Source organism: Lolium rigidum, chromosome 7, assembly GCF_022539505.1.
Source record: "Lolium rigidum isolate FL_2022 chromosome 7, APGP_CSIRO_Lrig_0.1, whole genome shotgun sequence".
Lineage (NCBI taxonomy): Eukaryota > Viridiplantae > Streptophyta > Magnoliopsida > Poales > Poaceae > Lolium > Lolium rigidum.
This window is the reverse complement of record NC_061514.1, coordinates 1,123,060-1,151,007: the sequence shown is the minus strand read 5'-3', so window position 1 is coordinate 1,151,007 and position 27,948 is coordinate 1,123,060. Positions and strand designations below refer to the sequence as shown.

At 44.3% G+C, this 27,948-nt stretch overlaps 3 protein-coding genes and 1 non-coding gene across 4 annotated transcripts; 1 reads left to right on the top strand and 3 right to left on the bottom strand.

The window, feature by feature from the left end:
* Window positions 1-979: 979 nt before the first annotated feature.
* On the bottom strand, window positions 980-4,906 carry LOC124679200 (cellulose synthase-like protein D3). The gene is made up of 4 exons (XM_047215000.1): window positions 3,242-4,906; window positions 1,968-2,930; window positions 1,529-1,859; window positions 980-1,437 (listed from the first exon to the last, which is right to left on the bottom strand). The coding sequence occupies exons 1-4, from the start codon at window positions 4,904-4,906 to the stop codon at window positions 980-982; spliced, it is 3,417 nt and encodes a 1,138-aa protein (XP_047070956.1).
* A 414-nt stretch (window positions 4,907-5,320) lies between these two features.
* On the bottom strand, window positions 5,321-14,891 carry LOC124670734 (putative DNA ligase 4). Its single transcript, XM_047207209.1, has 27 exons — window positions 14,556-14,891; window positions 13,865-13,956; window positions 13,699-13,784; window positions 13,458-13,594; window positions 13,195-13,269; window positions 12,968-13,059; window positions 12,748-12,819; window positions 12,249-12,328; window positions 12,130-12,167; window positions 12,026-12,032; window positions 11,583-11,738; window positions 11,155-11,230; window positions 10,922-11,046; window positions 10,789-10,823; window positions 10,508-10,566; window positions 9,815-9,898; window positions 9,614-9,706; window positions 9,474-9,522; window positions 9,278-9,365; window positions 8,928-9,131; window positions 8,681-8,806; window positions 8,489-8,588; window positions 8,304-8,409; window positions 7,103-7,233; window positions 6,859-7,017; window positions 6,515-6,670; window positions 5,321-6,401 (listed from the first exon to the last, which is right to left on the bottom strand). Exons 1-27 carry the CDS (start codon window positions 14,889-14,891, stop codon window positions 5,462-5,464), a joined length of 3,702 nt encoding a protein of 1,233 aa, XP_047063165.1. The 3' UTR covers window positions 5,321-5,461.
* A 3,010-nt stretch (window positions 14,892-17,901) lies between these two features.
* On the top strand, window positions 17,902-18,004 carry LOC124679868. The gene has a single exon (XR_006995292.1). It is a non-coding gene; the product is annotated as a U6 spliceosomal RNA (small nuclear RNA).
* Window positions 18,005-18,527: 523 nt separating this feature from the next.
* On the bottom strand, window positions 18,528-22,456 carry LOC124677701 (uncharacterized membrane protein At1g16860-like). Its single transcript, XM_047213663.1, has 5 exons — window positions 22,279-22,456; window positions 20,157-21,179; window positions 19,583-19,738; window positions 19,188-19,399; window positions 18,528-19,052 (listed from the first exon to the last, which is right to left on the bottom strand). The coding sequence occupies exons 2-5, from the start codon at window positions 21,048-21,050 to the stop codon at window positions 18,860-18,862; spliced, it is 1,455 nt and encodes a 484-aa protein (XP_047069619.1). The 5' UTR covers window positions 21,051-21,179; window positions 22,279-22,456; the 3' UTR covers window positions 18,528-18,859.
* Window positions 22,457-27,948: the final 5,492 nt, after the last annotated feature.

Sequence of the window (27,948 nt, the reverse complement as noted above, 5' to 3'; positions counted from 1 at the left end):
TTAAACACAAGCCAAACAGGTAAATTCAAAAACTTTCTGTTGGCACAAAACTGTCCATGCTCATTACTACCATAGTGTTGTTATAATATGCCTCGGTGTCTCGGTGAGAGTTGATACTCTCCACGGAATCGAGCATGGCAGGTTCACTGACCGCAGCGGGCGCGCCTAGGGTGGTGGTACTGCCGTCGTCTCCATGGGGCCTACGTTGGCGAAGTGGGAGCACTTTGCAATGCCGCCTGGCTGATAAATGGCACGTGGAATCCCCATCCCCCTGCTGCCTGGTAACAGCGAGCACGCCTCCCAAGGCACATCGTCTGACTCCATCCCATTTGTGGAGATGGTGGATGACACGGATTTAGAGACTTCGGACAACAATAGATCTTATTTATTTTAAGGAGCTTGGTCAGAGGCAGGAAGATCTGTTGGAGAAACAAAAGTTAGTGCCTTAGTGGAGGTCTCATGAGCAAGTCACAGTTCATCGCATGGTGGAGGTAACAAAAGGGTTTATACCTTCGATGCGGATTTGTCCAATCCATTTGTTGGCTTCATTCAGTTAAGTTGTAAAGTTCCCTGGACAGAAAATGTTATGCTCCGTACTTGATTTCGTACAACCAAGAATTAAGAAACATCATGCAAACTTTGAAAATGAGTAGAAAAAGGTCACTAGGTTAGGGAGATGAAATAGACAAGCTTTTGGTGAGAAGGCGAACATTTTCGATGTATACAATTTTATAAGATTATATCCAATTTTCCTTCAACTCGACCAGTTTAACCTTTACAAAGCCCATTTCTCTATATAAACACACCACGACCCAATCCTCTCAAATCTACGGGAGAACAAAGTATCGAAGAACTCAATACAACAACTTTGCTAACTCATCTATTACACCGCACCACCTTAATCCGTACGAGCTGGTGTGCAGCCCTGCTGATTTTGACACATACAGCAAGGGATTAACATATGAGACATCCAAATCAATCAAGGAAACTGAAACCCGGCACCGCGAACACCGCCAGAAGAGTTTGCGTCGGGCGGACTGATGGCGACCCATAGGAGGGAGATGGTGATGGAGATGAGGCCTGACCAGACGAAGACGATAGTGGGCGTTTTGCCGCGGCGGCCCATGAGGCCCTTTGCAAATGGGTAGAGATGCGCGAGCACCCAGAAGCTGAAGAAGCCGCCGCCGATGAACTTGCCCCACCGTGGGTTGTCGCTGTAGACGGTGCGGGCGAAGGCAAAGGCGATGGCGATGATGTTGATCATGCCGATGGTGATAGGCGGGATGAGCAGTGACGACCACTTGACGACGTAGAGGTCCGCGTAGATGTCCTCGTTGTCCTCCGCCGCCGCCTTGGCCGTGAGCGTGAAGGAGATCTCGATCCCGGCCATCACCTTGAGCAGCCCCTGCACCACCGCGTAAAGGTGCGCGCTTGTGCCTGTCATCACATGAATTGTCAAGGTCGTCACGTCAGTATCATGCATGATCCTAGCTTAATTAGGTCGTTAGAGCCAGCAGGATGCGCGTGCCTGAGATGAGCCAGAACTGCTCGTTGCGCCACCAGTCCTCGAGCTCTATGCCGGACCACTTGACCTCGAGGACGCCAAGCGCGATGAGGGTGATGGTGATGGTGAGGAGGTAGCAGAGGAAGGCGACGTTGAGCGTCTGCACGATGAAGAAGCCGGAGAAGAGGGAGAGCGCCGGGATGAAGCAGTAGGTGAGCAGGAAGATGGAGGTGAACGGGTAGATGCCGACGTTGAGGTACGCCACCCGCTGCAGGAACATGAGTCTCCGTGACGCCAGGAACGCGTTGTTCCGCGAGAAGAAGATCTCCACCGACCCCGTCGCCCATCGCAGCACCTTGAGATCGATGGATCACCGTTGGTATAGGAAATGCAGGTGGTGTAACACTCACTGAGGAACAAATTTAGGTGGTGACTACTAGCTAGGGAAATCGAAGGAAAGAACCTGATGCAGGCGGTCGGTCATGTTGATGGGGGCAGTGCCGAGGAAGGCATCACGCTTGCTGATCCAGTAGACGGAGCGCCAGCCGCGGTTATGCATGCGGTAGCCGGTGACCACGTCCTCGGTGACGGAGCCGTAGATCCACCCCACGCGCTCGCCCCACTCTGTCTTGTCCTCGTACCAGCAGGAGATGACGGAGACGGCCTCGGCGACGGTGGGCGGGTCGAGCGGAGCGCGAGGCACGGTGAGCGAGCCCGGTGGCCTGCCGTGCAGTATCGCCGGGTGGTCGGCGATGGGGCGCGCCTGGAACTCGGCGACGGGGATGGACGCCAGCATCGCCGACGAGTTGCCGAAACGCCTGGGCACCAGCTGCGCCGTGAGCTCGGCGTCGAAGTCCTCCGTCTTGAGCGACTGCGTGTCCGACTCCGGGTCCTGCTTGAACGTGGTCACCTTCTTCTTCTTGAACATCCAGCCGGTGTACTCCGCCGTGCGGGGCGGGTCGAAGCCGTAGAGCGCGAACCGCCGGAACATGCAGCCCGTGCCGACGTACATGGGCCCCTGGAGGCCGTCGAGCGCGCGCATGTTCCCGTCGAAGAAGACGGTGTTGTGGTTGGCGTAGCGGTCGGATGGGTCGATGCCCTCGAACCTCTGCGGGAACTGGATGTAGCAGATGCGCTCGCCACCGCGGTCCATCATGAAGCACATGGCCTCGCGGACGGCCTGCGCGTTGTTGATGTAGTGGTCGCAGTCGAAGTTGAGGATGAAGGGGCCATTGGACATGACGGCGGAGCACCGCACCAGCGCATTCATGGCTCCGGCCTTCTTGTTGTGGTCGTACCCTGGCCGCTTCTCCCTTGACATGTATACCAGCATCGGCAGCCGGATGTCCACATCGCTGTAGTCGATCAGCTGCTCCTCGTCGTGCATCCCGTAGAGTGTGTCTGGTGACGGCGGCCTCAGCATCACCTAAATGTCAAGAATGCAATGTTTAGTACTTCCTCCATTCTTAAATACAAGGCCACTTTTTTTAGGCAAAATTTAACTAATAATTTAGTTATCTAAATATGAGTTGCATGTCATTTAAAAGTATATCATCAGATTTTAATGAACTTTCCAATTATATATTTTAAAATGATATATAACTTATATTTGGTTATCTATAAATCATTAGTCAAAGTTTGACATGGAAAACGATGTGACCTTGTATTCACGGACAGAGGGGTAGTAATAATCATGTTAATTTGGTGGATGCATATAAACACTCTCATGAATACTACCTGAAGTATGCCGGCGTGATTTCCTTTGGCGTGGTCAGGCGCCGACGCGGCCCAAGTACCCGGCCAATGCGTGCCGTCGGCCATCCAGGTCGCCTTCTTCACTTTGGGCTGCTCAGACGGGTCGGCGCCCGTCTCGCGGAGGTGCTTGAGCATCTTCATGTCCTCGCGGGCGTTGAAGGCGTCGGAGCGCCGGCGGATGGAGTCCGGGAGGCCGTTGATGCGCACCTTGAACTCATCATACTCGCGCTTCACCTTACGCCGGTCCTTGACGAAGTCCGACCGCCGCTTGCCCTTGGTCGGGTCTCCTTTGATGCTGAAATAGCTGTCGGGGTTGCGGGGCTCGATATCGTGCTTCTTGCAGAACGGCACCCAGATGTTGGCAAAGCTCGCCGCCTCCGCCATCGCCTCGAAGGTCAGCAGCGCGCCACCATCATCCGAAACGTAGCACGCGAGCTTCTCCACCGGGTAGTCCACGGCCAGGATGGACAGTATAGTGTTGGCCGTGGTGAGCACCGGCTCCTTCTCCGGGTCGGCCGTGGACACGAACACGTCCAGGCCCGGCAGGTCGGACCTGCCGTGTGGGTTGGACGGGGTGGGCGTCTCAAACTTCTCCTTGAGCACGGCGAGGTCGGTGCTCCGGTTGATGGGGTTCACCTTGGGGAGCATGTCGAGCAGCCAGGAGAAGGCGAACCAGAGCTCGCAGACGATGGACATGCCCCACAGCCAGAGCGCCTCCATGTTGGGGTTACGGATACGCCACGTGAGGTAGAATATGAGCACGAACATCCGGATGACAATGAAGATCCGGTACGGGCTGATGATGGACGCCGGCATCGGCATTTTGCGCGTCAGCGGCTTGAACGGCTTCTGGTTGAGGTCCTGCATGGCACCGTCGCCGCCGAGGTCGTCCTCGTCCAGGTCGTCCTCGTACATGCCGCCCTTGGGCATGAACGCGTTGCCGTAGCCATAGGTGCCGGAGCTCTCGAAGAGCCACCGGTTATGGTCGAACTCGCCGTTCTGGTTCCGCGCGAGAAGGGACTTGTTGTTGTTGAGGCCGCCGGGGCCCGGGAGGTGGAGCTTCCCCGACGAGACGTCGTTGGGGTCGTCGTCGGCGTACTCGCCGATCTTGTAGTGCTCCTTGCACCCCGGGCAGATGCAGCCGTCCTTCTGGGCGTCCAGGTAGCAGTCACGGCAGATCTTGAACCTACACTCGCAGGGGTCGATGTCCTCGCCGCGCTCGTTGCGCATGACCTTGCCGTCGCAGGCCGGCATGGCGCAGCGGGCTCCCTTGACGCCGGCCATCTGCGGGTGCGTCACGTCGGAGTCGATGACCCTGTCCATGAGGTGGGCGCGCGTGACGCTGTTGAAGCCGCCGGTGAAGAGCGAGTTGGACACGTACTGCTCCTCGGCCTTCATTGCCACGGTCGTCGGCTCCGCGCCGTCCATCATGGGCTGGTTGTCCGGCGTCGGCGGGATCTGCACCGTGTAGTTGGCGTAGTCCGCCGCCAGCTCGCCCTCCATGTCGATGTCCTCACGTGACAGGCTAAGGTACCGCCCGCTCGCAGTCCGGCGAGCGAACTTCATCCCCTGCCCCGACGACCGGGCGCCAGTCGGCCCGCCGCCGCCTGTGTTCCTGTTCCCCTTCTTCCCCTGCGGGTTCGACATGTCTATCCTATGTGCTCCTCTCTGTTTTCTCACGCTCTGTTGGCGCTTTCTCTGTAGCACCTGTTGCGCGTCAATTGGACGCCGCCACACCTGTGTGCTCGTCCATGGAAGGTTGCTTGCAATGGTTTGCAAACGAAGGAATGACGCGACAAGGGGAGGGATACGGGGAGGAAGAGGCTGCTGGCTCTCGCGTGTGCGGTGCTCGTTGCCAGGGAGACCCGGTCTCCTGCATGGAAAAAGAGCTGTCTATATTAAGAAGGGGAAGTGAGAGCTGGCCGGGTTTAGTGGAGAGTTTCTTTTTCTAGAAGGTCACATTAAGCAACAGAAATAAAATCTCCCAATAGCCCTTCAGAACTTGAAGCCCAGTTTGGTCCAACATCAGTTTCATCAGGAACGGCTCACGTTTCTGCTCTCACCGCGCAAAACAAGAAAACTAGGGCGATGCTAACGGACAGGGTCAATTCTTGCAAGCATTCGTCATATTTACAGGACAATGAACATGGCCAAAGACATGCGGCGTACAGATTACCCAGACCACAAAGTGGTAGAGCGCTCTCACCAATCTTTCAGAAGCTCACCAGCCATATCTTTGTAGCTCACCTTTTTCTTCTTTGGAGCAGCACCATCTGGAGCTGGAGCTGGAATGTTGGTGCCGTGTGTGGAACTTCCTGTCTGCGGTACTGGAGCCGCAGAGTTTGATGCAGAGCTTCCTGTCTCAGGCACCGGTGCCCTGTAATTTGTTGTCGAACTTCCCACCCGTGGTGGATCGATCTCAACTTTGGCTGGTGGAGCGCTGCTCGCATGTTCTCCCTGTATGTTCCTAAGTGATGGTAACATGTCAAGAAGCATTGCGTGCAAAGGATCAACCATCTGTTCTATCTTCTCTCCTCTCATGCTTGTTCCTTCAACAGTGTTTGTTATTTCAGAAGTTCCCTTGCTTTCGTATTTTGGACTGCTTGCTGTCTCCTCCGCGGCAGTCAATTTGACAACTTTGGGCTTTTCCTCATCCAATGCGATGAACTGGGCACCTGGAGGTGGTCCTAGGTCTTTGTCCAGGTTATCTTCCTTCGTGTCCATGTTTTGATCTTCTTGACCTTCACCAGGTTCACTTTCTTCAGATTCATGATAATCTACTTTCGCACGCCGATTTCCTCTTCTAGCATTTGTTCTTCGAACTGGTCTAGGAGCAGCTCGAGGTGGTCTATGATCTTTGTCGCTGCTATCTTCTTCCATCTTAGAGATGTCATCTGTGTTTGACTTTAGATCATCCTGGCCTGTTTCACCAGGGCCACTTTCTTCAGATTCAATATCATCTATCTTTGCATGCTTATTTCCTCTTCTAGCCTTTGTTCTTCGGACTGGCTTAGGAGCAGCCCGTACAGTTCTTGAACTACTGCTGGCCGGCCTGCCCCTTTTCCTTACATTTTTAGCATGAGATGGTTCAACCTCCACGTCTTCCACGTGCTTGTCATTAGAGGGCTGGATATTCTCCTCACTGAAATAAAATATCACGATAACAACCATCAGGTAAATAGTACTTTTATATAAAATATATGAAGTGGTAGAGATGTTGAACCTTAAAATGTGAACATTTAACAAATACAGTACCTCCTTTCGATATGTACTTCTTCTAATGTATCTGGTTTAAGGTTGTAGGCTGTTTCAGGAAGCTTCAGTTGTTTATCCACTGAATCTTCTAACCACTTATTAGTGACTACATGCAATCTTTTGTCATGTAGGTAACGTCTCTCAGCTGGAGGGAAGCTGCATAAACAATAGACTCAATCCTGTTCCTACTTGCCGTCTCTCACATAATATACTCCCTCCGGCCCTAAATACTTGCCGCAGATTTAGGCGAAATGTAGGCTTAAATCTGTCTAGGTTTATTGAACCTGTGACAAGTATTTAGGGCCGAAGGGAGTACAAAAAGTTATAAGTATTTAAATCATTACCTCTTGTACACTATGTCAAAATTGTACACCTGAAGAACTGAAACTATAACCAAATGGGTTGCAGGAGCAAGGCTGCTGCAAAACTGACCACCATGCATGGTAAGGTCCTGCTTCACCCTCTTCAGTGCAAGATCAGATATTACATTGTAGTCCTCATTACTCCAGGAAGAGAAAAAGAAATGAGAGAAACAAATAAGTAGTGACATCACATGGATGATAATATTTGACAGTATATGGAACTTACACTAAAGGTGCATGATAGAAGTAAATGCAGCAACCCTGGAAGAAGCAGAATCTTTCATCTGCATAGTACTTCTTTTTGTACCGATGTACCATGCTTGGATCGACAGGAACTTTGTCGATGTTGCTGAAAATCTGAACAATGAGCCAATGGAAGAAGAAACATCAAAACGAATCATCATAAACAAGTCCTTGTAAAAAGGACAAAAAAAAATTCAAGTCACAGCCTGTAACACCTTCGCCACCACTTGCTACTCAGAGCAACCTTCTTTGCACAAGACTACAAGCTAAAAAATTATGTGATAAAATGTCTTGAAAATAAACTTACAATGCCAGGGGATGCAAATAATACATGGTTCTACGGGGAAGTATCGATGCAAACTTATCTATGGGTGCTGTCATACCAAGCCCAACATTGATAATTAGATGGGTTTTTGGATCGGCATTATTAGGAAGACTTAGATTGGTGAAATTTGCCAAATGATATATGTATCTGTAAGGGATATCATAACATGATTTATCTGCCCAAGAGATATCAAGTAGTGATTTCTCTGTGAGGATTTACTCACAAAATGTACATCCATGTGGTCTTCAGATCTCTCTAAATTGCCCTATTCCAGATTCCTGATCCCAAGGCACATGTTGATATTTTGCAAATTAGCACTGTAAAAAATATGTACTAGACATTCCGTGGCTTATGTATATATACTATATATACAAATTTCATGTAGCTCCCAGCTAATAGGGTGTAGTGTAGTATGTGCACCTTGCACTATATAGCTGATTGGGAAAACTGAGCACCAACCAGTTGGTGGGGTCGCATGAGCGTTAACCCACCCACCAGCAGAGGTGGAACGTGAGCCAAAACTAAGACTGGGCTACTTTAACTAATTCAGAGCAATCCCACGTTCTTGGGCCAAATAATGAGCCATATTAGGCTTGATTCAAGAAGCCCAGGCTGTGGCACAGTATGGCCATAGAGACCGCATAGAAACACCTCGCCTATGCCCACCAGGGTTCAACTCTCTTGGTGCCTGGTGTCTTGGTCGTTCTTTTATAAACAATGCTATCAGGTTCTAGTGCCTGGTTAGAGTTTTGCTATAGCTCAAATAACATGATTAATTCAGACCCCCTGTAACATTATCATATTATTGTTTATAATGAGATAAAGCAGCATTTGCTGCATACAGAAAAGAGCTTCACACCTGCTTGAGGTCAGCAACGTCGATGTCCCAGTAGTAAAAGTCAGCGTACGAGTCGATCTCTTCAGGAAATTTGTGCCTGGCAAAATCTGCAAGAAAGAGGATATACCTGTACAATGAATTGTGTTTAGAATATGTTCGGTAAATAGATAGAAGAGAGAAATATGGGATGTAACCAAGGGACGAACTTGGGTTGCAAACGAAGAAGACATTTTTGCTTGGAACAGTCCAAGATCCATGAATGATGGATGATCCTTCCGTGGCGTATGGCTGCCTTATATTTGATACCTGAGAGTGCAGCAAACTACCTCTAAACTGTATGCACTCAACACTCAGAATAAGAAAAAAGAAAGTAGTCCTGCACGAGAAAAGGGGAATACCTTTCTTCTCCGCTGCTATACAGTGAGTAACTGAGTCATTAAGATTCATTGAGAAAGATCCTCCGTTCTCCACAACCAGTTTATGGAAATAGTCGAGGTTATATGATGGAGGGGTGTTGACAAAATCTAAGTAAAATAAGGAATGTACCATTTCGAATATATGGTGTGCTGTAAAAAATGCAGATATAGTTCCTCAATCGTCGACACAATAGTGTAGGTGGTGAAAAATATGCCAAAAAAAGGATACAGAACATCGTGTTTGCAAATATCAGGGTTTCTCCCTTTAAGCCTGATACATCAGTCTTCATAAGATGTGCAGGGATGATTGATACATTCTTCTTCTCTCTCCTTTTGTTTGTTTTTGAGTTCTTTAAGTTGTCATTTTTCAGACTCTTAGCATCTTCTGCCTTGTGCATTGTCCCATTACTTGAATGCACAATCTCCGCAAATGCTGTGATGATCAATATTTCAGAGTTCATCTTTGAAATATATATTTAATATACAAGGCATCAAAAGCAGCTTACCTTACTATAAGATATTCAAACTGAAAATGAGGGTATTGATAAAACAATAAACTAAAAGCGCAAAGAGAATTACACTGCACATCAAGGCACTCGTGCCATGGCTTATCATATCTCACTCGTTGAATGCGGGGGAACCTCAAGCAGTATGGGGCAGCAAATACCTTTAATATAATGGAAGCATGTGTCAAAAAAACAGTTGGAGCAGCTCACTGATTTGCTACATTGGACAAGAACACATAATACAACCTTCAATCAGTTAAATGGATTACCTCAGATTTGATTGTTCGAATATCACTTGTTATAGATATTATGACTGACCTGCAATTCGTGAGTTAACTGATCAGATGCTTGCTACACCTGAGACTGGCTAGCAAGAAGCCAAGAACTCAAACCATTAAATAAAGCTTACTTATCAGGGCTTTCTATCCAAACATCTGGCCGCTCCTTCGAATTGTTTGTTACTTCATAAAATCTGGGTGGTTTTTTGGGGTACTCATTTTTTCTGATTCAAAGATGGCCGTTCATGAGAAGGGAATAGAGTACCTTAACACATAGTTCCAAACACGTAAACTAATGCCAATACAATAGGAGAAACAAAGACAATAAATACCTGAAGTGGGGCTTCAGTTTCGCGACTAGAGTGGCAAGTTCTTCATCGGAGAGACCAGTACCGACTCGACAAAAAGAAAGGAATCTTGCAAGGAAAACAAAATACATAAAATGAGGAGATAAAAATTCTGAAAATCTCACCATATTAAAAGCTCGTAAGAAACACAAAATACTACTCCCTCCATCCCAAAATATAAGGCGTTTTATTTTGCACGGTCTTTGACCATTAATATATGCTAAGTTCTTTTTACGTGAATATATGCTAAGTTAGATGGATTAGGAATTTATGAATGATATCGTTGCATTTTTCTTGCGAACTTTTTTTATTTTATATACCTTTATATTAATTTTGTGGGCATATTATAAATACAAATCATAGTCAAAGTTTTTTTTGCGAATAATAGTCGAAGTTGTAAGTTGTTGACAAGCAAAAATCAAGGGTGCTTACATTTTGGGACGGAGGGAGTATTGGACCATCAAAACTACATGATCAAAAGGCTATGTAACTTATTTACTTAAGAACAAAACTTAGCATTTTTTTATTTTGGGATGAAGCAGAACCTATCTATTACGATCAGAAATACACTATTAGCAAAACTGGATCCTGCCTCTAAACCATATTCCACCTATAGCTTTCCTCCACATTGAAAATACAAAAGGCATACAAATGACAGTAGGAGAAAAGTTTGGTTACCTTTTGGGGTAACTATTATCATCTGAAGGCACTGCAAGACCAACTAAAAACTGTGCAACCTATAAATATTTTTCAAATAATTAGAATTCCTTCATATCATCCACTTACGGAACAAATTCAATTCAAGTGTGATCTTAGCATAATAATAAAATTGCAATATAATAGCCACGAGTTACTATGTAAGAACAGATAAAAAAGGACACATTCAAAACTATGCATCATCTGATAACATTCAACAGTGAAACAAATATGTGAAATTCAAAATAAGAACACGTAAAGACCTCTCCCCCTCGACGCCCTGATCCATAATATCCACCTAAAAACAAAGTAATAGACATACACTCAATCACTGAATTCAATCAACAGATAGAAACGTTTACAGCTTATACGTCAAGTAAGTGGTATGATGCTAACCTATAATAATAACATCCAGATCAGCACCAGCATTTATATAATCAGGCTTTAATTTAAGCCACTTTCCATTTCGATCACCAGGTTCCCATTTGGAGTCAAGGTCCTTTAGTACAATTCCCTCATCTCTAAGAACAAATAACGGATTAAATAATCATAGGAGACTAAATTTAGTTATCGGTATTAGTATTACAAACAGGTTCCTAGTATTTTCTGTTTAGTAAGTGGAAATAAACCTGTTTTCAACAGTCTCCTTGAAGAATTTCTCAATATCTTCAATATTGGGTGCAAAAATGGACCAGCATGGTTCATCTACAATTTGCATACATAACTACTGTTAAATGTACTAAAAGGGGAAAAAAGTATATAGAGAAACAATCAAGCTCGTTATGCACTACAACAAAATAAAATTGTGAAGATAAAAAGGTATATATTAAAAACCAAAGGATAGTTCTGTTATCACCCCTGTGGTAATTTTTATGACGTCATCTAGATCAACTTATTTGAGTCAGATGTAGAGTTGAGGCAGCATTTTTTTTTCCTGTGAAAACGCAAGACTTTTGCGTTTCATTTCATTGATTTTACCATCCTATTAGGATGCATGGTACATGAATTTTACAGGGAAATTAGTGAACATCCCAGGCATATAAATTATCAAGGCTACCTGGGGTACGATGGATGTTCAGACCACCTGCTGGGACCAAAATCTCAACACGACCCTTTAAGGGTTTAACAAACTTCCGCAACATTTCATGCCGCTCTGTCAAACTCAGGTGGATAAAACTACCCTCTCCAGCATAAAGAATGTCAAAAGCAATATCTGCACATTACTAACGTCAAGAAAAACATGACAATCATGAAAAGAAAAAGGGATGTGAGAAACTGAAGGGCAAAATAATAATGGTCCTGATCATTAAGTATTTGCAGATGAGTGGAAATAATTTTCAGGTCATGTGTTAAAGTATTATATACATATACCAAGCCGAGGAACAGATATGCAAGATATTCGAAGACACTAAAACCAAAAGGAGTTTCATTACCAACTTGGCAGCTAAAGTTATCAAGACAGAAAGCAAGATGTAAGAAGCACTTGAAAATGATGGATACAGCACAACTGCAAGGGAAATGAAAGTAAATTTGGTTAGATAGGGACTGCCACACCAGGGCCAATCTGAAATAAACCAAATATATATTGCAAATGCATGATATACCTGTCGATCAGTCTTCAGCCCCTCACTTTCAGCCTTTGCTGCGAATAAAATAGTTGAGTTCGATTTAAACATTCAAAAGAACATGCAAAATATTACTATTTAAAATGAAATTTGTAAACCTATTTCCTGGTTTGAGCCAAATTCGTCAAACCGATTAAGCACAGTGTCCCACACAAGCAGCTCTCCATCCAAAATACACCTGAAGATTCAGTTGAATTCATATCAGAGTTAAGAATGAATAACCAAGCTGTATTATGAAATAATCTACACAAAGGATTGATATCGTTCCACGGAGAGCTTCTAGTGTCTAGGGAATAATACTAATGGCAAGAAGGGTCCCATACTAATTCAGCACGTTCAGGCTTATTTTGGGCTCTGTTCCTGAGGCATCCTCTTCTAGATAGACAGGTCTAATGCCTATCTGGCTAACTACAGCCAAAGAGGACCAACAATCTAACTGTGTATTGCTACGATCATTGGCAAGATTTCCTCCAATTAGTTATGACAAGACTGGGTCCTGAGATGGATATTTCTTCTTTCATGCAAAGTCTGGCCCTAGTTCCTGTCAATGCTAAAATACCCATAAATAAGATAGGATACTACTGATTAGAAATATACCTTTCAGCCAAGATATTCTCCTTAATAAATTTGGACATCGCGGGTGCATATTCAGAATGATCAAAAAAGGTCCTGATATGTAGAAAACATTAGTGGGCTACCATGAAGCTACTCTGCAGTATGAAAACAACTGCAGACAGAAACATAAATATGCTGACAATAGAAACCAGTATGTTTCGGAAGAATGTGCAGGAAGTAAATACGGAACCATTTAGTTTACCGTGAGAAGAAATGAATATCGTCCCCATTTTTGTGAATTTGGATACGCTCGCCATCAAATTTGCACTCAGCAACCACTGGTTTGCCATGAAGCTGGAGAGAGGGAAGTGGTATGTTTGACCAAGCAGATTCAGGTGATGCAGAAGAGAAATACAAAGAAAGTATTTCCTTAGAAAATAGCTAAAACTTTCATAGTCCCGCTAGGGGCTAGAAAAAACAAGGAAATACCTTCTTCCAAGCAGATGAAGCGTTACTGACTCTCAGAGCTAGCTGAGGCCTCACGGCCTTTCCGACTTCTATATCCTGGTCATACAACATAGGAATAAGAGATGAAAAAAGATGTGATATTCCTGAAAGATATTCAAACACCCTATCCATCCAAAAGAACATGGACGATTCCACGCAGAAATAACACCACATTTCCAGGACTTTATTATTGTGACTTAAATAGTACATAATGAGAAAAAAATTACACGCTGAAGTATAATCACCTGACGTTTGTGCCTTTGACTCCGATCATTGAGCTTTTCACAGACCAACTTTAAGTCACAAGTGACATTGAACAGGTCTTCGGCATCGGGATGAAACTCATGGAATACACCCTTCTCACTGATCCCCACTTTTAAATCTATGATGATACAGGAACATCAAAAGGAAAGCAAAAACACTTGAAATGCATATAAAAAATTGTACTATGTGCAAAAATGGAAAAATGGGTAGAACACGACTCACCTTTAAGAATAATCATTAGAAGCCACTTCATTTCAAGGGCAGTGGTTTTCTTGATCAGACTTGAAAGAATCAAAGCCTTCTCAGACCTACCAAGAATGAGGGAGAACTTCTGAGTTCTGACTTTGCAGCCATACACCAACGCAAACAAAATGGATGTATAAGCTACCTATTGTCACTTGCTGACAGACGATCGAGTGCGTCGTTAACCTCCTTTATCGTCAACCCACCAGAAGTCATTCCTTGCCTCCGCTGCAGTACCTGAGTAGCAATAGGAAATTTGTGTTAAGCACGACCTGAAAAGAACCAGCAAGATAAGCTGCCAGGACAACAACAGTTCAAGGCTTCAAGCATCACTTTGATTAGCCAATCCAGCTATATGCATTTTGAACTGAATCAGCTTTTTTCTTATACTCCATCCGTACCGTTTTAATCGACGCGGAGCGGTGCATACCAATGTACGTTTCACGCGATGGCGTGCGTCAATTAAATAAGAACTGAGGTAGTACATCTTAGTATCAATCCAATTCAACCATACAAAGACCAATCAAGTTTCCAGCCATTCTACTCGCTAAGGAACATGTTCATCATAAGCTGTGCATCAAACCCCAAATAACACACCAGTGGCAGCAAATCATAGTATCATACAACTTATAGGCATATGAAGAAGCATCATGCAAGCACATATCTGAAAGGTCAAAGCTCCTGGTCAACCTCTAATCCTCGGCCCTAAACGGCTAAACCCCATACGCGATTCAATCAGCTCGCACAGCCCATCGAACCCCCAAACAGCATTCCGTCAATCAACGGCGAGGGGTCGTAGCGAATGGTATGAAAGTGGTTTATCCGAGGTACGATACCTCAGCGGCGACGAGGGCGAAGTTGCCGGCGTTGCGGCCGCCGCCCCCACGGCGCCAGTTGATGAGGCGGAGAGCGTCGGGGGAGTCCTTGGCGATCCCGAGCGCGTCGACCAGGACGGCGGCGAGGGCCGCCTCCTTGAGCCCGTAGGAGGTGCGCTCGCGGTCGAGCCCGGGGATGATGAGGCGGAGCGCGCTGAAGTAGTCGTCCTTGGCGCTCTCCCCGTAGACGACGTCGAGGAACGCGCGGAGGCGGCCCCGCTTCTTGGTCGCCGTGCGGTCCTGCGACATGGCCTGGAACATCGACACCAGGAGCCCGAACCGCACCCTCGCCGCCATGGCCGGCCGTCGTTGGGGGTGGGAGTGGGAAGGGCGGAGGGTCAAACCGCTGACCAGGGTCCTATTTGCAAAACTCTGCCGATTTTCTTTCTGTTTTTTTCATCTGTTCCTTCCCCCGCACGAGCTACGAGAGGATCTGGAAGAATTAACAGCTCGGTATTAGCTTGCCGTCGGATCTCGATCCAACGGTTATCCTTTGGCCAGCTATTCAACCCACTACCCTAGGAACACGTTAGCTGCTACGCTGTCAGCAGCCTCATACCCAAGGCGGGCCCAGACAGACATTTCAGCCGCGGCAAATGCAGATGAGTGGAGACAATCTTAGTATAAATTCAACTTTTTTGAATCATTTTCCTTCAAATATGAACAAATTATATTGAGATTCAAAACATTGAATGGGGCGCTGCCCCACACAACTAGGTTAAAAAGCAGCGCCGATCCATATCCCGCTTCATAATCCAAACAGATTAATTTAGTTTTATCAGCAGATTAGTCTAATTTGAATTAGATAATGCTTTGCATATGCCAAATGTCGCTTGCAACTAGGCTTACCTATCAAGCATTGTCGATATATGAACTAGTTTGAACTCGAGTTAAAACCAGAATCTTAGTTCCGCCATGAAAAAGAGAGAGATCTTGCTTCGATATAGTTAAAACCAGAATCTTAGTTCCGCCATGAAAAAGAGAAATATCTTGTTTGAATAGCTCTGTGGGAAGTACTATAGTCTATCGTCGGTATGCCACACATGACATTCAACAACATGCACATGTTAGGGCGATTTTGGTAGGTCTCACACTCTCTAATCAGGCCACGGGGAACCGAAACGGACGTGTTCGGTAGGCTGGGCTCCTCTGTGTTGTGGCCCGCACATGTTCTAAAGCACACCTGGCCTGGCCTGTTGGAGCACAAAACTGCAGCGGCGCCTACAACGGTTGCACGAGTGGGAAAGCATGGAAGACGTCCAATAACTTCCATGCACGCAATCCAATCGAGTATCACCGGTTCACCGCCCCCTCCTCTATCTCACACACTCACTTTGACCTCTCTCATGTCCCATCAACCGCCTATGTCTGCATCGCCCCCTCGGTAGCGTGATACCCTAGCCCCAATTTCTCTCTAATGTCCACAAGGTCAACGCAAATTATCTGCGACGTGGCAATGTCAATTAACCCGGCCGTGGTGCTGGTGTTAAGTCATTTTGTCCCCCTTCGAAACCTGGCCCATTGCAATATGAGGGCAGCCGTGGCGGCACCGGGGATTCAATAGTGGGGCTATATATAGGAATGTCCCCCCTCCCATGCAGCTATGTGCCGAGCAGAATGTCCACCATGGCAGGCAGGGCACCAGGCTCAAGTAGGGAGATGAAGGCCCCGTCAGGATTTGCCCCTATGTCGTGGCACACTCTTCCTCGAGAACTATCCACTAACCCTATACATCGTCACATTGCAGAATTTGCAAGTCTTGGAGAACGGAGAACTACATCGGTCAAGGCTACCAAAGCGCCCGGGCAACATGGACAGTAGGTCCGCTGGTGTCCATGGAACCACCGTGTCATGGCTGCTCCATCGACATGGACATGGACATGGTGATCACTGACATGCAATTGACATACATTGCCACTAATCTATACACTGTCATATTCTAGAACTGATATTTCCTAGAAAACTACACGGTCCAGACTACCAAACACGTCTTTAATGTTGTGGCGACGTTTGGGGACCGATCTAGGAATGGTTGTCGGATGATCGTGGAGTAACAAAGGGAGAGAAAATGACATAGGGGAGAGGAGAGTAACTCCTGTTGTGGTCTGTTTGTAACTAGGACAGCTAGCTTTGGGACCCGCTGCGAGATCTCCCTCCACGCCTTCATCAACACCAGGATCGTCACAAGGTTTTGTTTCCTGCCCCTTGTTTAACTGTGCCTTCACCGTCTTTGTTTTGCTTTGATCTTTAGTGACTGATTCGTCGATTCCTTCCTGATGGACTACGCCTGATCTGTTTGTTCGTTTTCGCGGCGATGTCACTGGACAGGTTGCCCGGCCGTGCTCCATGGACATGATGGACACGGTCCATCTCATGTAGATCGGTCGCTGGATGAATGATCAGTGAACTTGGACAAGATCAGACTGGTAGATGAACCCCGCAGGTTGCCGGGGATGGCCTGAACCTAGGCAATTAAATTACCTGAACCTTGAAGCAGCGGCTTCATCGATCCAGCACCGTTTTAAGCAGCTCTTTGCTACCAGCATCTCTGCTTCTTTAGGCCAAAGTGCTGGTGCTCGGAAGGCTACACAGTTGCTGGCAGCTAGGGAATCGGAAGTTTATAACTCCAGGGGATAAATAAAACATTTTACACTACCTCTCAGGCACCTCACCAGCCATGATGTTTCTACTCTCTACGGTCCGGAACAAACTGAACACGACAACTATCAAAAATCATAAACTTATATACTTCCATAGATCTAAATTTTAACAAATCTTTGACATGTTTCATGGAACGGGGGAGTGCTGGGAACTGGTATGAAACAAATTGTCAGACATCCAGGTGGGGTGAGGTTCAGACTCTCAAAATAGGACGAACTCTGATCTACTCCCTATGTATTAAAAAAAAAGACGTTTTAGCTATTTTATAGATTCACCCATTTTTTGTATCTAGTATAATTTTAGTACTCCGTATGTAGATTTATTTCTTTTAATTTGTATATCTGGTCTATTTTAAAAATATCTAAAACTTCTTATATTAGTGCACGGAGAGAGTAAATCAGAAAATGAAAATACTGGTTTATGGACCTCTGGAGACTCGCTCTCTAATGATTTGGGCCGCATAGTGGGTTGCAGTCCACAGAAAGCCTTCGAGTTGGGCTTTTGGGCCTGCAAGGATGCTCTCTCGCTTGCTCGGATGGCTTGCGTGCGCGGCTGCGGAGAGCAACGGGGTCGATGATTTAGTCCCACCTCGGCAATCGAAGAGGCTTTTGACCGGTTTATAAGCTCGCTTGCTGCAGCAAGTCTCGTCCCTTCGGGGACATCCGATAAAATTGGAACGATACAGAGAAGATTAGCATGGCCCCTGCGCAAGGATGACACGCACAAATCGAGAAATGGTCCAAATTTTTTTGAGATTTCAAACGCCGGTCCCTGAGGCTACTTTTCTTCTACGGATATGCCCTTGGAGCCTTCTTTCTGTTGCAGCTACGTCCAGAAAACCCTTAGATTTGTTACAGATAGATCCCTGCATTTCATCAGTTTCGTCTTATTTTCACAGCGAACTCCTATTAGAGCATCACTTACAATCTGGTCGCTCTTTTTTTATTGTGTGGCACGTCTTGCTGGTTGCTCCTATTCATTTCTTTCTAATCAATTCATCCTAGAGACTTCTCTCCCAGAGTCACGGACAATGTGAAGATATCTTTTTATGCACACAACACAATATCTGTTATTTTCATTGTATTACACGTGTATGCATGTAAGAAAAACTAAAACTCATTAGAAGGGCAAAGGAATTATATTTCTGCTGCAAATCATCCATATTCAAGTAAAGCAGGCAAGCAACTGATATCACAACTTGTGTAATGCATTTGGCAGTTTCCAGCACATACATACATAATGTGAATGCAGGAATGCAACATCAACATGATCTTAAGAGCAGTGCAAGAAATCCATCCTAAATAGCATACAAACCCAATTCCACTAAGTATTCAAACAGCGCAAAAGCCATCATATCCGACAAGTATTTGAGAGCCCATAACCGAAAAAAGAGAGGAAGCGAGGACGAAACACATAGAAAAAAGGACTATACAGCCAAACTCAGATTAACCAGCCATCATTGATCTTTACTAGCCATAATCACACCTAACATTTGTACATTTTTCTCAGTTCTAATATTCTACCAAGCAAACACAATCCGAGGTCAAAAGATTCGACAAGCCGATTTCCCCCCTCCAGCGGCAACCATTCCAGCATTCAGCTCGCTATACTGGTATGACATCCGTATTTGAAGTATCTTCGCATCTCAAGACTAGTCCATCAAGTTTAGATGGGAAGAAGCATTTCCCCCACTGGCAACCAGTTGAGGCTGGCTCCGGTGGAGGAACTATCATCAACACGCTGTCATTCTTTTGAACAACCCCCATAACACTCACTGTGCTGCCTTCCTTGATGTATCTGCAGGTACATGATAAAGAAAAATGCAATGAATCACTAATATCTTATGGCACGTCTTCGGAATAGAGGTAAATATCTCTAGCTTATGCATTGCCATAGCCTTCTAGGTGGAAACTAACATAAAGAAAATAATACCCTTCTTTTAGGCGCATTGTCTGCCCATCACTTGAGAGCTTCCTCTCACGCAGCCATCTTAGAGATTCAGGAGACATGTCCTTGTTCTCAGGATTGATGTCAATTACTACAGAGTCATCCACATATGGTGTCACCCGCGCACCATATCCTGTTTTCACCAATGCTCGAAGCCCAGATTGAAAATCTGAAATGTAGAAATCAACCGCATGTCGCTGCAAAAGTTACCCGGTGAAATGTTAGGGTCACAGTCAAGTTAGGATCGAAGCAATATAATGGCAGAAGCTACATTTTTCGTACTTATCTTTATATTTGAAAGTAATTCTTTGTATCAATTTAATTTAAACATCTTTTTTCTAGACATTTACAGTTTAGCATTCGTGAAAAACAAAACTCACCTCTGCTGTCCTTAATCCCCAACTAAACTGACGATGCTTGACGTTCGCGGTTTTGGAGTCCCATCCCCTATACTCATAAAGGCTGGTTGAAGTGTACACACATCTCGGAATCCTTTGATATGAGGACTCCAGTGGGAAATTTCCACAGGTAACAACCTGTGATGTTTGGCATACTGATCATTACTGAATGCTAACTGATAACGGAACAAGTAAATGGTTGCAGCAGTTTGTTCCAGGAACAGAAATAATATGCTATCAACCTATGCAATCCCTAAAACTGGCAAAACAAATGCTAGGCGTGGAAACGAAGTGATCATATATAAGAATCCAGTTATAGGTACCATGAATATTAACACAAAATACAGTAATTTCATGATATATTGCTATATTATCCGCTGATATAGATGTCCAAAGCACACATGACAGAAAGGAACATGGGAATTAACATGACACATGATAATATAGATACTGTATAAACTCAACTATGTTCAGGTTAGTGTCATTAGCCTAGATCACAATAGCAGTATCATATGTTAGTAGAATAAATCAACAATATCAGAAACATTTCACATACCCCTGTAACCTTGACATACTCTCCATCTTTTGTAGTTCTGAGATCAGCATCAGGATAGCGATTGACATACCCAATCACTCCTCTTTTCCCCCGCCAAACATTCCAAGACAGAAGTGCAGCAGCAGCACCAAGCATCGCTACCATAACTATCAGCATAATCGCATTGTGGACAGCAGCAAGAATGAAGACACCTAATATAGACCCTGCAACCAAGATTCCGAGTGCACTCCAGAATACGCACTTCGCAAAGCATCCGTTGATTGAGAAACCACCACCTTCGGTGGTGACAGTAGTAACAGCCGGATTGTGAGCAAACGATGTGGCCCGCAGCTTCATGGATGCAGCAGAATCAAGAGATCCAGATAGTTTTCTTTTTGGAGCACCAGAAGAATTCAGTGGCCCAGAAGAAATAGGCCCAGATGTGATAAGGCCAGTGGCAGGAAGCATGGGAGGGAGAGGACCAGAATTCTGGCGAGACATTGGGGTCACACCTCCAGACTGGGGACCGGATGAACGCTTTGCTGGTTCTCCATGCTTATTGAGAGGTCCAGAGTTAGATTTTGCTCTTGCCGATCCGCCGGCACCAGGAACTGAAGACGAAAGAGAACCAGAGTAGTTTGAGCGGCCGCCAGCATTAGAGACAGGTCCAGAGTTTGAAGCAGCACCCCCAAATGAAGGATTTCTGGAAGGCGCATTGCCCAAAGGACCAGATTTCCTAGACTTCTCAGCATGCAGGTCAAACATCTTCCCAAGCTCTCCAGACTTCTTGATGTCACCACCAGTGTATGGCATCACATTGGAGCCAATGGTCGGGGCCTTCTCCTTAGGTTGCTCTTTTCGGCCAGATACATACAGGCCATTGCTCAGCTGATGCGATGGAAATCTAGAACCCATGTTTCGAAGCAGCAGAATCAAGTGTATGTTAGTATTCAACCAGCTCTACTGTAATCAAGCGAGACTAGTTTGGATCTTGACGTGCACAGCTGTCCTTCTCACAGTACAGCTTACACCTCGCATCAGCTCCTGAAAAAAGGACACATTGTTATATTAAAAAAAACTAGTGCAGGTCAAATACATTTTGGCAGTATGTGACCAAAAGATACTTGCTTTAGAACAAACAGCAGATGAAGAAAAAAAATCAACAATGATAAGAACCACAAGAATACTGATCAAGAACATCTAGGGGATTTTACATGAATGAATTTTTAATACATCAGAGATTTAATTATAGTAACATACACATATGAGCTCATTAGACACGTAGAAAAGCATAGTAGAACAAGAATAAACTTTTCCAAAAAAAATTACTGTATCATATATACTTTATTTTTACTCTATCAGATCTTATATATAGCTGCAAAGAACTGACAGACATACTAGCCAACATAATCATTTGCAGCAACCAGAACGGTAAATAAAAAAAATTGAGACCATTCTCCATTAATCGATTCTACTCCCCAACCAGCACTTAGCATACGGGCAAACTAGTGCTGGAAAGTAAATTACAGCACGGCAGCAAAAGTTCACGGTGGCAATGCCCGTTTCAGATCGAAGAACTACCGCCAGATCCAGACATCCTTTTGGTGGACCAAGATGGCAAATATAGCATCTATTTTTTCTCAGAAATTCCTACTAGATGTAGCAGACGAGAACTATCTCACAAATGATTTCTGGACTACAGAAGTAAAGCTTCAGCCATCAAAAAGTAAGCCCGAAATTCCGAGAAAGCCCTTTGAATAATTAAAAGCCAAGCCGTGCCTCGCTCCCCCCAAACCCGAGCCCCGGCAAAGACGAACGAATCTGCGGAAATCTCACCGGAAACTTGCTCCACCGACACACCAAAAGCCCAAGCGCCGCATTACCACGCCCGCGGATGGGGCCCCTGGTCCCCCTAGATCCCAATAATCGCACCAAGAACCGCTAAAATCACCATCTTTCGCTGCGAAAAAAAGTGGCTTTCCCCAACCACTCCGCCTATTCGCAGCTTCTCCACGCAAAAAAAAAAATCTTTACGCTTGCTCGTCGGAGCCAAGAAACAAACAGGTGGGAGACGGCAATGGCGCCTCGAGGGAGGAAGAACCCGCTGAAAGAACAGCGGTTTCGGGCCGCGAGGAGTGCGTACCTCGAGAGAACGGCTGGCGGCGCTGTGTTGAAGAAAAATCTGCGAGGGCGGGGTGTGTGAGCTTGGGACGACGAGGGAGTGGGGAGTGGGGAGGAGAAAAGCGCAGAAATGGAAGACGGGGACAGAGAGCAGGAAGGTGAGGGAGAGAATAAACGGGGAGGTGGAGAGAGGAAATAATGGAGGGAGAGATGGTGGGAGCGCGTATTCTCTCTGCTGTCTGTTACAACGACGGACGCCTCCCTTCCTCCCCCGTGATGCTGCTGCTCGGGTACCAAATGACGGGATTGCCCCTGGTATCTACTGCATTTCCCTCCCTGGAGTTAAAAGTGAAAAAATAAATATTGGCAGAATGAAACAGATACTCCCCTAATATCAAAAATAGAATTTTCAGCTATAAAAAAGGAAAATTTTCTACAAGGCACAGTTATTTTCTGGCATTTGTCAAAACACACCGCTCGATTGTGTTTTTACCAGGTACCATTACAAATCCGCGTCACATTTGCCAAAATACACCACCTAGCTGAAAACGGAAAGTCATGCATTTTCTCTTCAAAACTACTCATCCCAGGAGAAAGTGTCCGTTTTTAGCCAGGTGGTGTGTTCTGACAAATGTGCCACATAATTGTAATGGTACCTGGCAAAGACACAATTGGGCTGAGTGTTTTTGGCAAATGCCAGAAAATAATGGTGTCATGTAGCAAATTTTCCCTAGAAAAAACGGTATTTTATCGAGATTTTTTAAGATTTCTACACCGTACGATAGTGTTCAGTGGTAATGTTGCATGCATATATGAAGAGTAATCATATGCACCATGTATAATGAACACGAAAGATGCGAGATTTTACTATTTATTATTCCCTCCGTTCCGAATTAGGGTTTGTACAAGCCAAGGCGCTCGCGGTAGGCCTTAACAAAAATAAATTACTTGTTTCTCAATTTGTATCTATGTTAGCACCGGTGGTTCCAACTGTAGATGCTTAATTCGCTAGCGTCCATCCACTGATTATGTCTCTCTATCCCCCCCCCTCTCGGTGCATATACCTGGCACGAACGTGCGGCATCTTGATTTGCACCGACTCCAAGAGAAACCCCAAGACTAAACTGGAATTGGACAAAACGGTCGAGATATCGACCCTAGCATCTGCGCTTAGCACCAGCGTTGTACATGCCTTTATAAGATGCTTTAGATATTTCAGTGTGAACTACATGCAAACTGAAATGAGTGAACAAACACATTGAAATGTGTTTAGGTACATATTACCTCCATTTCAAAATATAAGCCTTTTAGAACATTAAATGAGCTTTCTAAAAAGGCTTAAATTTTGAACGGAGATAGCACCATTTAAAAAAAAACTAAACATCCGAATGATTAATTTGATACGGACTGATAGTTAGGTGTTCTCTTTGGTATATCTAAATTCTAATAATTGTGATAGATCGATTGCAATTTGCAACAAAACCGGGTGGTGTACGTAGTAATTCTCCATCGTCCATGTATCGGAAGTGATTAACTACCCTGGTGGTGGCAATTGATTAGCCCGCGCTAACATCCAGCAACGGAATGATCGATCGCGACGGTACGTGCGTGCGCCCTGCCTGCGTCTCTCCATTTCCCACTAACGTCGGGCCATCAATTTGCTGTTCTGCAGTCTTTCTTGCGTCATTTCCTTTTTGGATCGTTTTGTTTGTGTCCAACAATTGCTTCAGAAAAATAAGGAAATCTTTGAGAGCGTGAGAGCAACGGCCATGAATCGGCCAAGTGCATGCGCCACTCGAAGCTAATGGGCCAATTAGCTCATAATCGCCTGCAAGTAACCATCATCATGCCATGTCATGTGTGTTAAATCACTCGACCGGCCGGCCGGTCTGGTAGCGCTCGAGTTGAGTTGAGTGGATTGCACTACAAGTCTCGTCTCAGCTGGACGAACGGACACGAGTATTACCTCTGCTCGTACGTATAGAACCCGCAACCCCATGAAATACATATACCTACGTAGGTGCACACGCGTATGCGCTCTCTTGCTCGAGGTGCCGACGAACCGGACGATGGATGGAGCTGCTGATCTTGAGGTGAGCCAAGTTGCAGCAAAATTTATGGATGAAACTAGTACTATACGTGCGTGTGCTGGTAAGTGGTAACCAACGGTCGGATATATATTTGTCTTGACCCAAACCACACTTGCACGCACCCATCAACCCACCAACATTGTTCGTACAACACGTTAACACCCCAATTGAACGGTACTAGATGTACTACAAGGGATAGTTTATGGCTTAGGTGCCAGCTGAAAACTCAAAACAAGGGAAATTTTTTGGAGGAAGACGCATCCTCCTCCTAGGGTTATCGAGGAGTGGCCTAGGGCTGGTGTGGGTTGGGGAGGAAGATGAGCGGAGGAGCGAAGGGCAATGGAGGTCGACTGGGAAGACAGTGGCAAGGGGTAGATGGAGAAGAAGCTTTTGGCTACTCAACTGCGGTATAATATGCATGTCGAGAAGGAGATGAGGGATGAAGGAATTATTGTTGCCTATGTTGATGCTACAAATTATGGGCTGGGTGGTAATGAGAGGATTTCTCAAAATATGGGGGCTACTGAGGAGAAAGATGCAGTGGGCAACCAAGAGGGGTTATTTTATCTCAGAAGATTGGGAATATGGAGAAGGATTGTGAAGCTGAAGTGGAAAAAAGAAATCATGCAGGATAAATCAAAAGGAAAAAAATCTTTGGTTGAGAACATTACACAAAGATTGAGGCCACATAATGATGGGAAGATGATGGACAAGGCAAAAGATCTTACCCTATCAAGAGGAACTTGGAGTCTCATGGTACACATTCCCCAACTTTTGTTAATTATGCACCTGATTGTCTTTGTGATCTATCTAGAAAAAATGAAAGTTAATTTGGGTGGAAACATAGAAAAAAGAATACAAACAATGGACATTATTTAAAATTAATTAGGGCTAAAGTTGTGAAAAAAATATGGATTCTGATAGATTGGATGCTAAAAATTGCCAGGCACAATTTGACATGAATGCTCTTAAGCCTTCACTAAAGATGATGATGAAGAGATTCGTGATTTAGAGGATCATTATGAGTTTCCTTATGATTACTGTATCATTTGGCACAAGGTTTATCTAAAAAAAACATTGACCATGTGAGTGTTAAGTATAAAGTTAAAATTAAATTGAACAAGAAGTAAAAAAAATAAAAGGCATGTCTTAGAATGGTAGAGGGATGGGATGTACTAACAAAACGAAACATTCTAGGGAAGTAATGGATGAGTATGGCACTGATTTCATTGGAATCTAAGAAACTCAACTAAGGGAGTTTAAAGGGTGTGTGGCTGGATCAAATTGGGGCAAGGAAAAAACTTCTTTTGGTATGTTTCACCCTCACATGGTAGATCTGTTGATATCTTAGTTGGGGTGAAAAAAATATTGATTTTGAAGTTCTAAAAGTGTAGTAAAGAGAGTTCTTGTGAGATGTTTGATTAAGAATAGGCCTGATGATTTTAAATGGAATTTAATTATTATATAGGGTGTTGCTCAATTTATAGGAAAAGAAGTTTGTTAAGGGAAAGTTTGCTCATTTGTGTCATGGAATTAAATCCCCTTCTCTATTTCGTGGTGAATTCAACTTGATTAGGAATGCAAGTAAAATAAATTACAGGTGGGGTAACTAGATGGAGTGTGATTTTCAATATTATTATTGAAATTAATAATATGGTGGATTTACATCTAAGCAATATATAGGAAGTATACTTGGTGTAATGATCATGTTGTTCCAACTTTAGAGAAAATAGATAGGTTTCTAGTTATTACCCATCGGATGGATCATGATCCTCTCACCAATGTGTCTGCATTGACTAGGGAGTGGTGTGACCACAAACCTTTTTTTGCTAGACACTAGTGAGTGAATTAGTAGATCCTTTCATTTCAAATTTGAGTCGTGTTGGTTTATTAGGGAGTATATCCATGAGGTGATTAAGCTTGTACGGGAAGCTCATGCTCGTAATATAAATTCCATTGATGAATGGATCAGAGACTAGTACAAAATAGGAAAAAAACCTTAAGGGGTGAACAAGAATGTAGACCGTGCTTATAGAAAAGATAGAAAAAGGTTATCATATTCTTGACAATCTTCACAAAAAATGCTGAGATTAGTGTTTAAATGTTACACACGGGGAGTTGTATTTTAACATTAAAAATAGTCTAATGATCTAATGATGGAAGATAACATAAAATGTTGCAGAGAAATAAAGGTGTTGATCTTAAGCTAGGACAGAATTGTACTAGATATTTTATGAAAGAAATGAGTGGGAAGAGGTGGAAAAATAAATTCATACATTTAAATGGATGGGGACTCTATGATTAAGGGTGACGAAAATCTATTAGCTCATGCGATTGTTATAACAAAAATTGTTTGGGAAGTAAGAGAGGGCCATTGTTGGCCATTATTTTGATTTCCAAAATTTGGCCGGACTAGAAAATAATGAGAATTTAACTAGAATGTTTTCCTTTGAAAAGATCAAAGAGATTTTCTCTTTAGATTACAATAAGATCCCACGACCTGATGGTTTTGCTAGAGAATTCTATTAATTATTTTGGGATTGTGTGAAAATACCTCTAAAAAGGTTTTCGATAATTTGATAATGGAAATTTGAATATTGGTAGACTAAATTATGTGACTATTACCTTGATCCCCAAGTGTGAGGATGATTTGGTAGTGCATAAATTTAGTATGTATAATAGGCTTGCTCCAGTAGCTCGGGAGATAGTTGATAAAGCCCAAACAACTTTTGTGAAAAATATATTTACAATGTGAGGGGTTTCTATTCTATAGGATATTTTACATGAAGTGAGATGGAAAATTGTCTCAGGTCCTTTTCAAAGTTGATTTTGAAAAAATCTTATGATAATGTGAAATGGCCTTTTTTGGTATTATTTTATGCTTCAAAGGGTTTCACATAAATGGAATGATCTTGTCTTTAGCATCATTATAAGTGAAAAGTTAATTAAAATTAATTATCCAATTGGGTGGTTTCTTTTCTACATACAGAGGGGTGAGACAAGGTCCCTTGTCTCCCATTCTCTTTAATATTGTTGTTGATTCCTTGAGTGTGATGGTTAAGAATGTACAACAATTTACGGTAATCGTTGTCTTGGTATCTAGTCTCGAGGAGAATGGGATTGCCATTTTTTAGTATGCATATGATACAATTTTCTTATCGCGTGAGGGTTTTGAGAGTGCAAGAAATTTAAAATTTCTACTTTGCAGCTTTGAGCAAATGTTTGGTCTTAAGATAGATGTTCATAAAAGTGAGGTGTTTTGTTTGGGTGGGGGTGGGGTAGTGGGGGAGTGTAGAGAGCAGATGCATCTTTTTGAAGAAAATTTTACTTTCCTTTAAAATATTTGTTGGGGGGTAGTGATAAGGTATTAACTTATCAATGCCTACGGGTTGTAGACTAGGGTTTAGTTGGAAGTAGAGAGCAAGTAGATCTCGAAGGTTTCAGCCGGAAAAGTACTCGACTGCTATGAAAACTAAGGTTGCGTAAAACAATGAATCGATCATTTCTTTGTCCCTCGACTCCCCTTTATCTAGGAGGCGGAGTCGAGGGTTTCGTGATGTACAAGTTACAGAGTTCGGGAGGGTTTCTGAACCGTCCCGCGA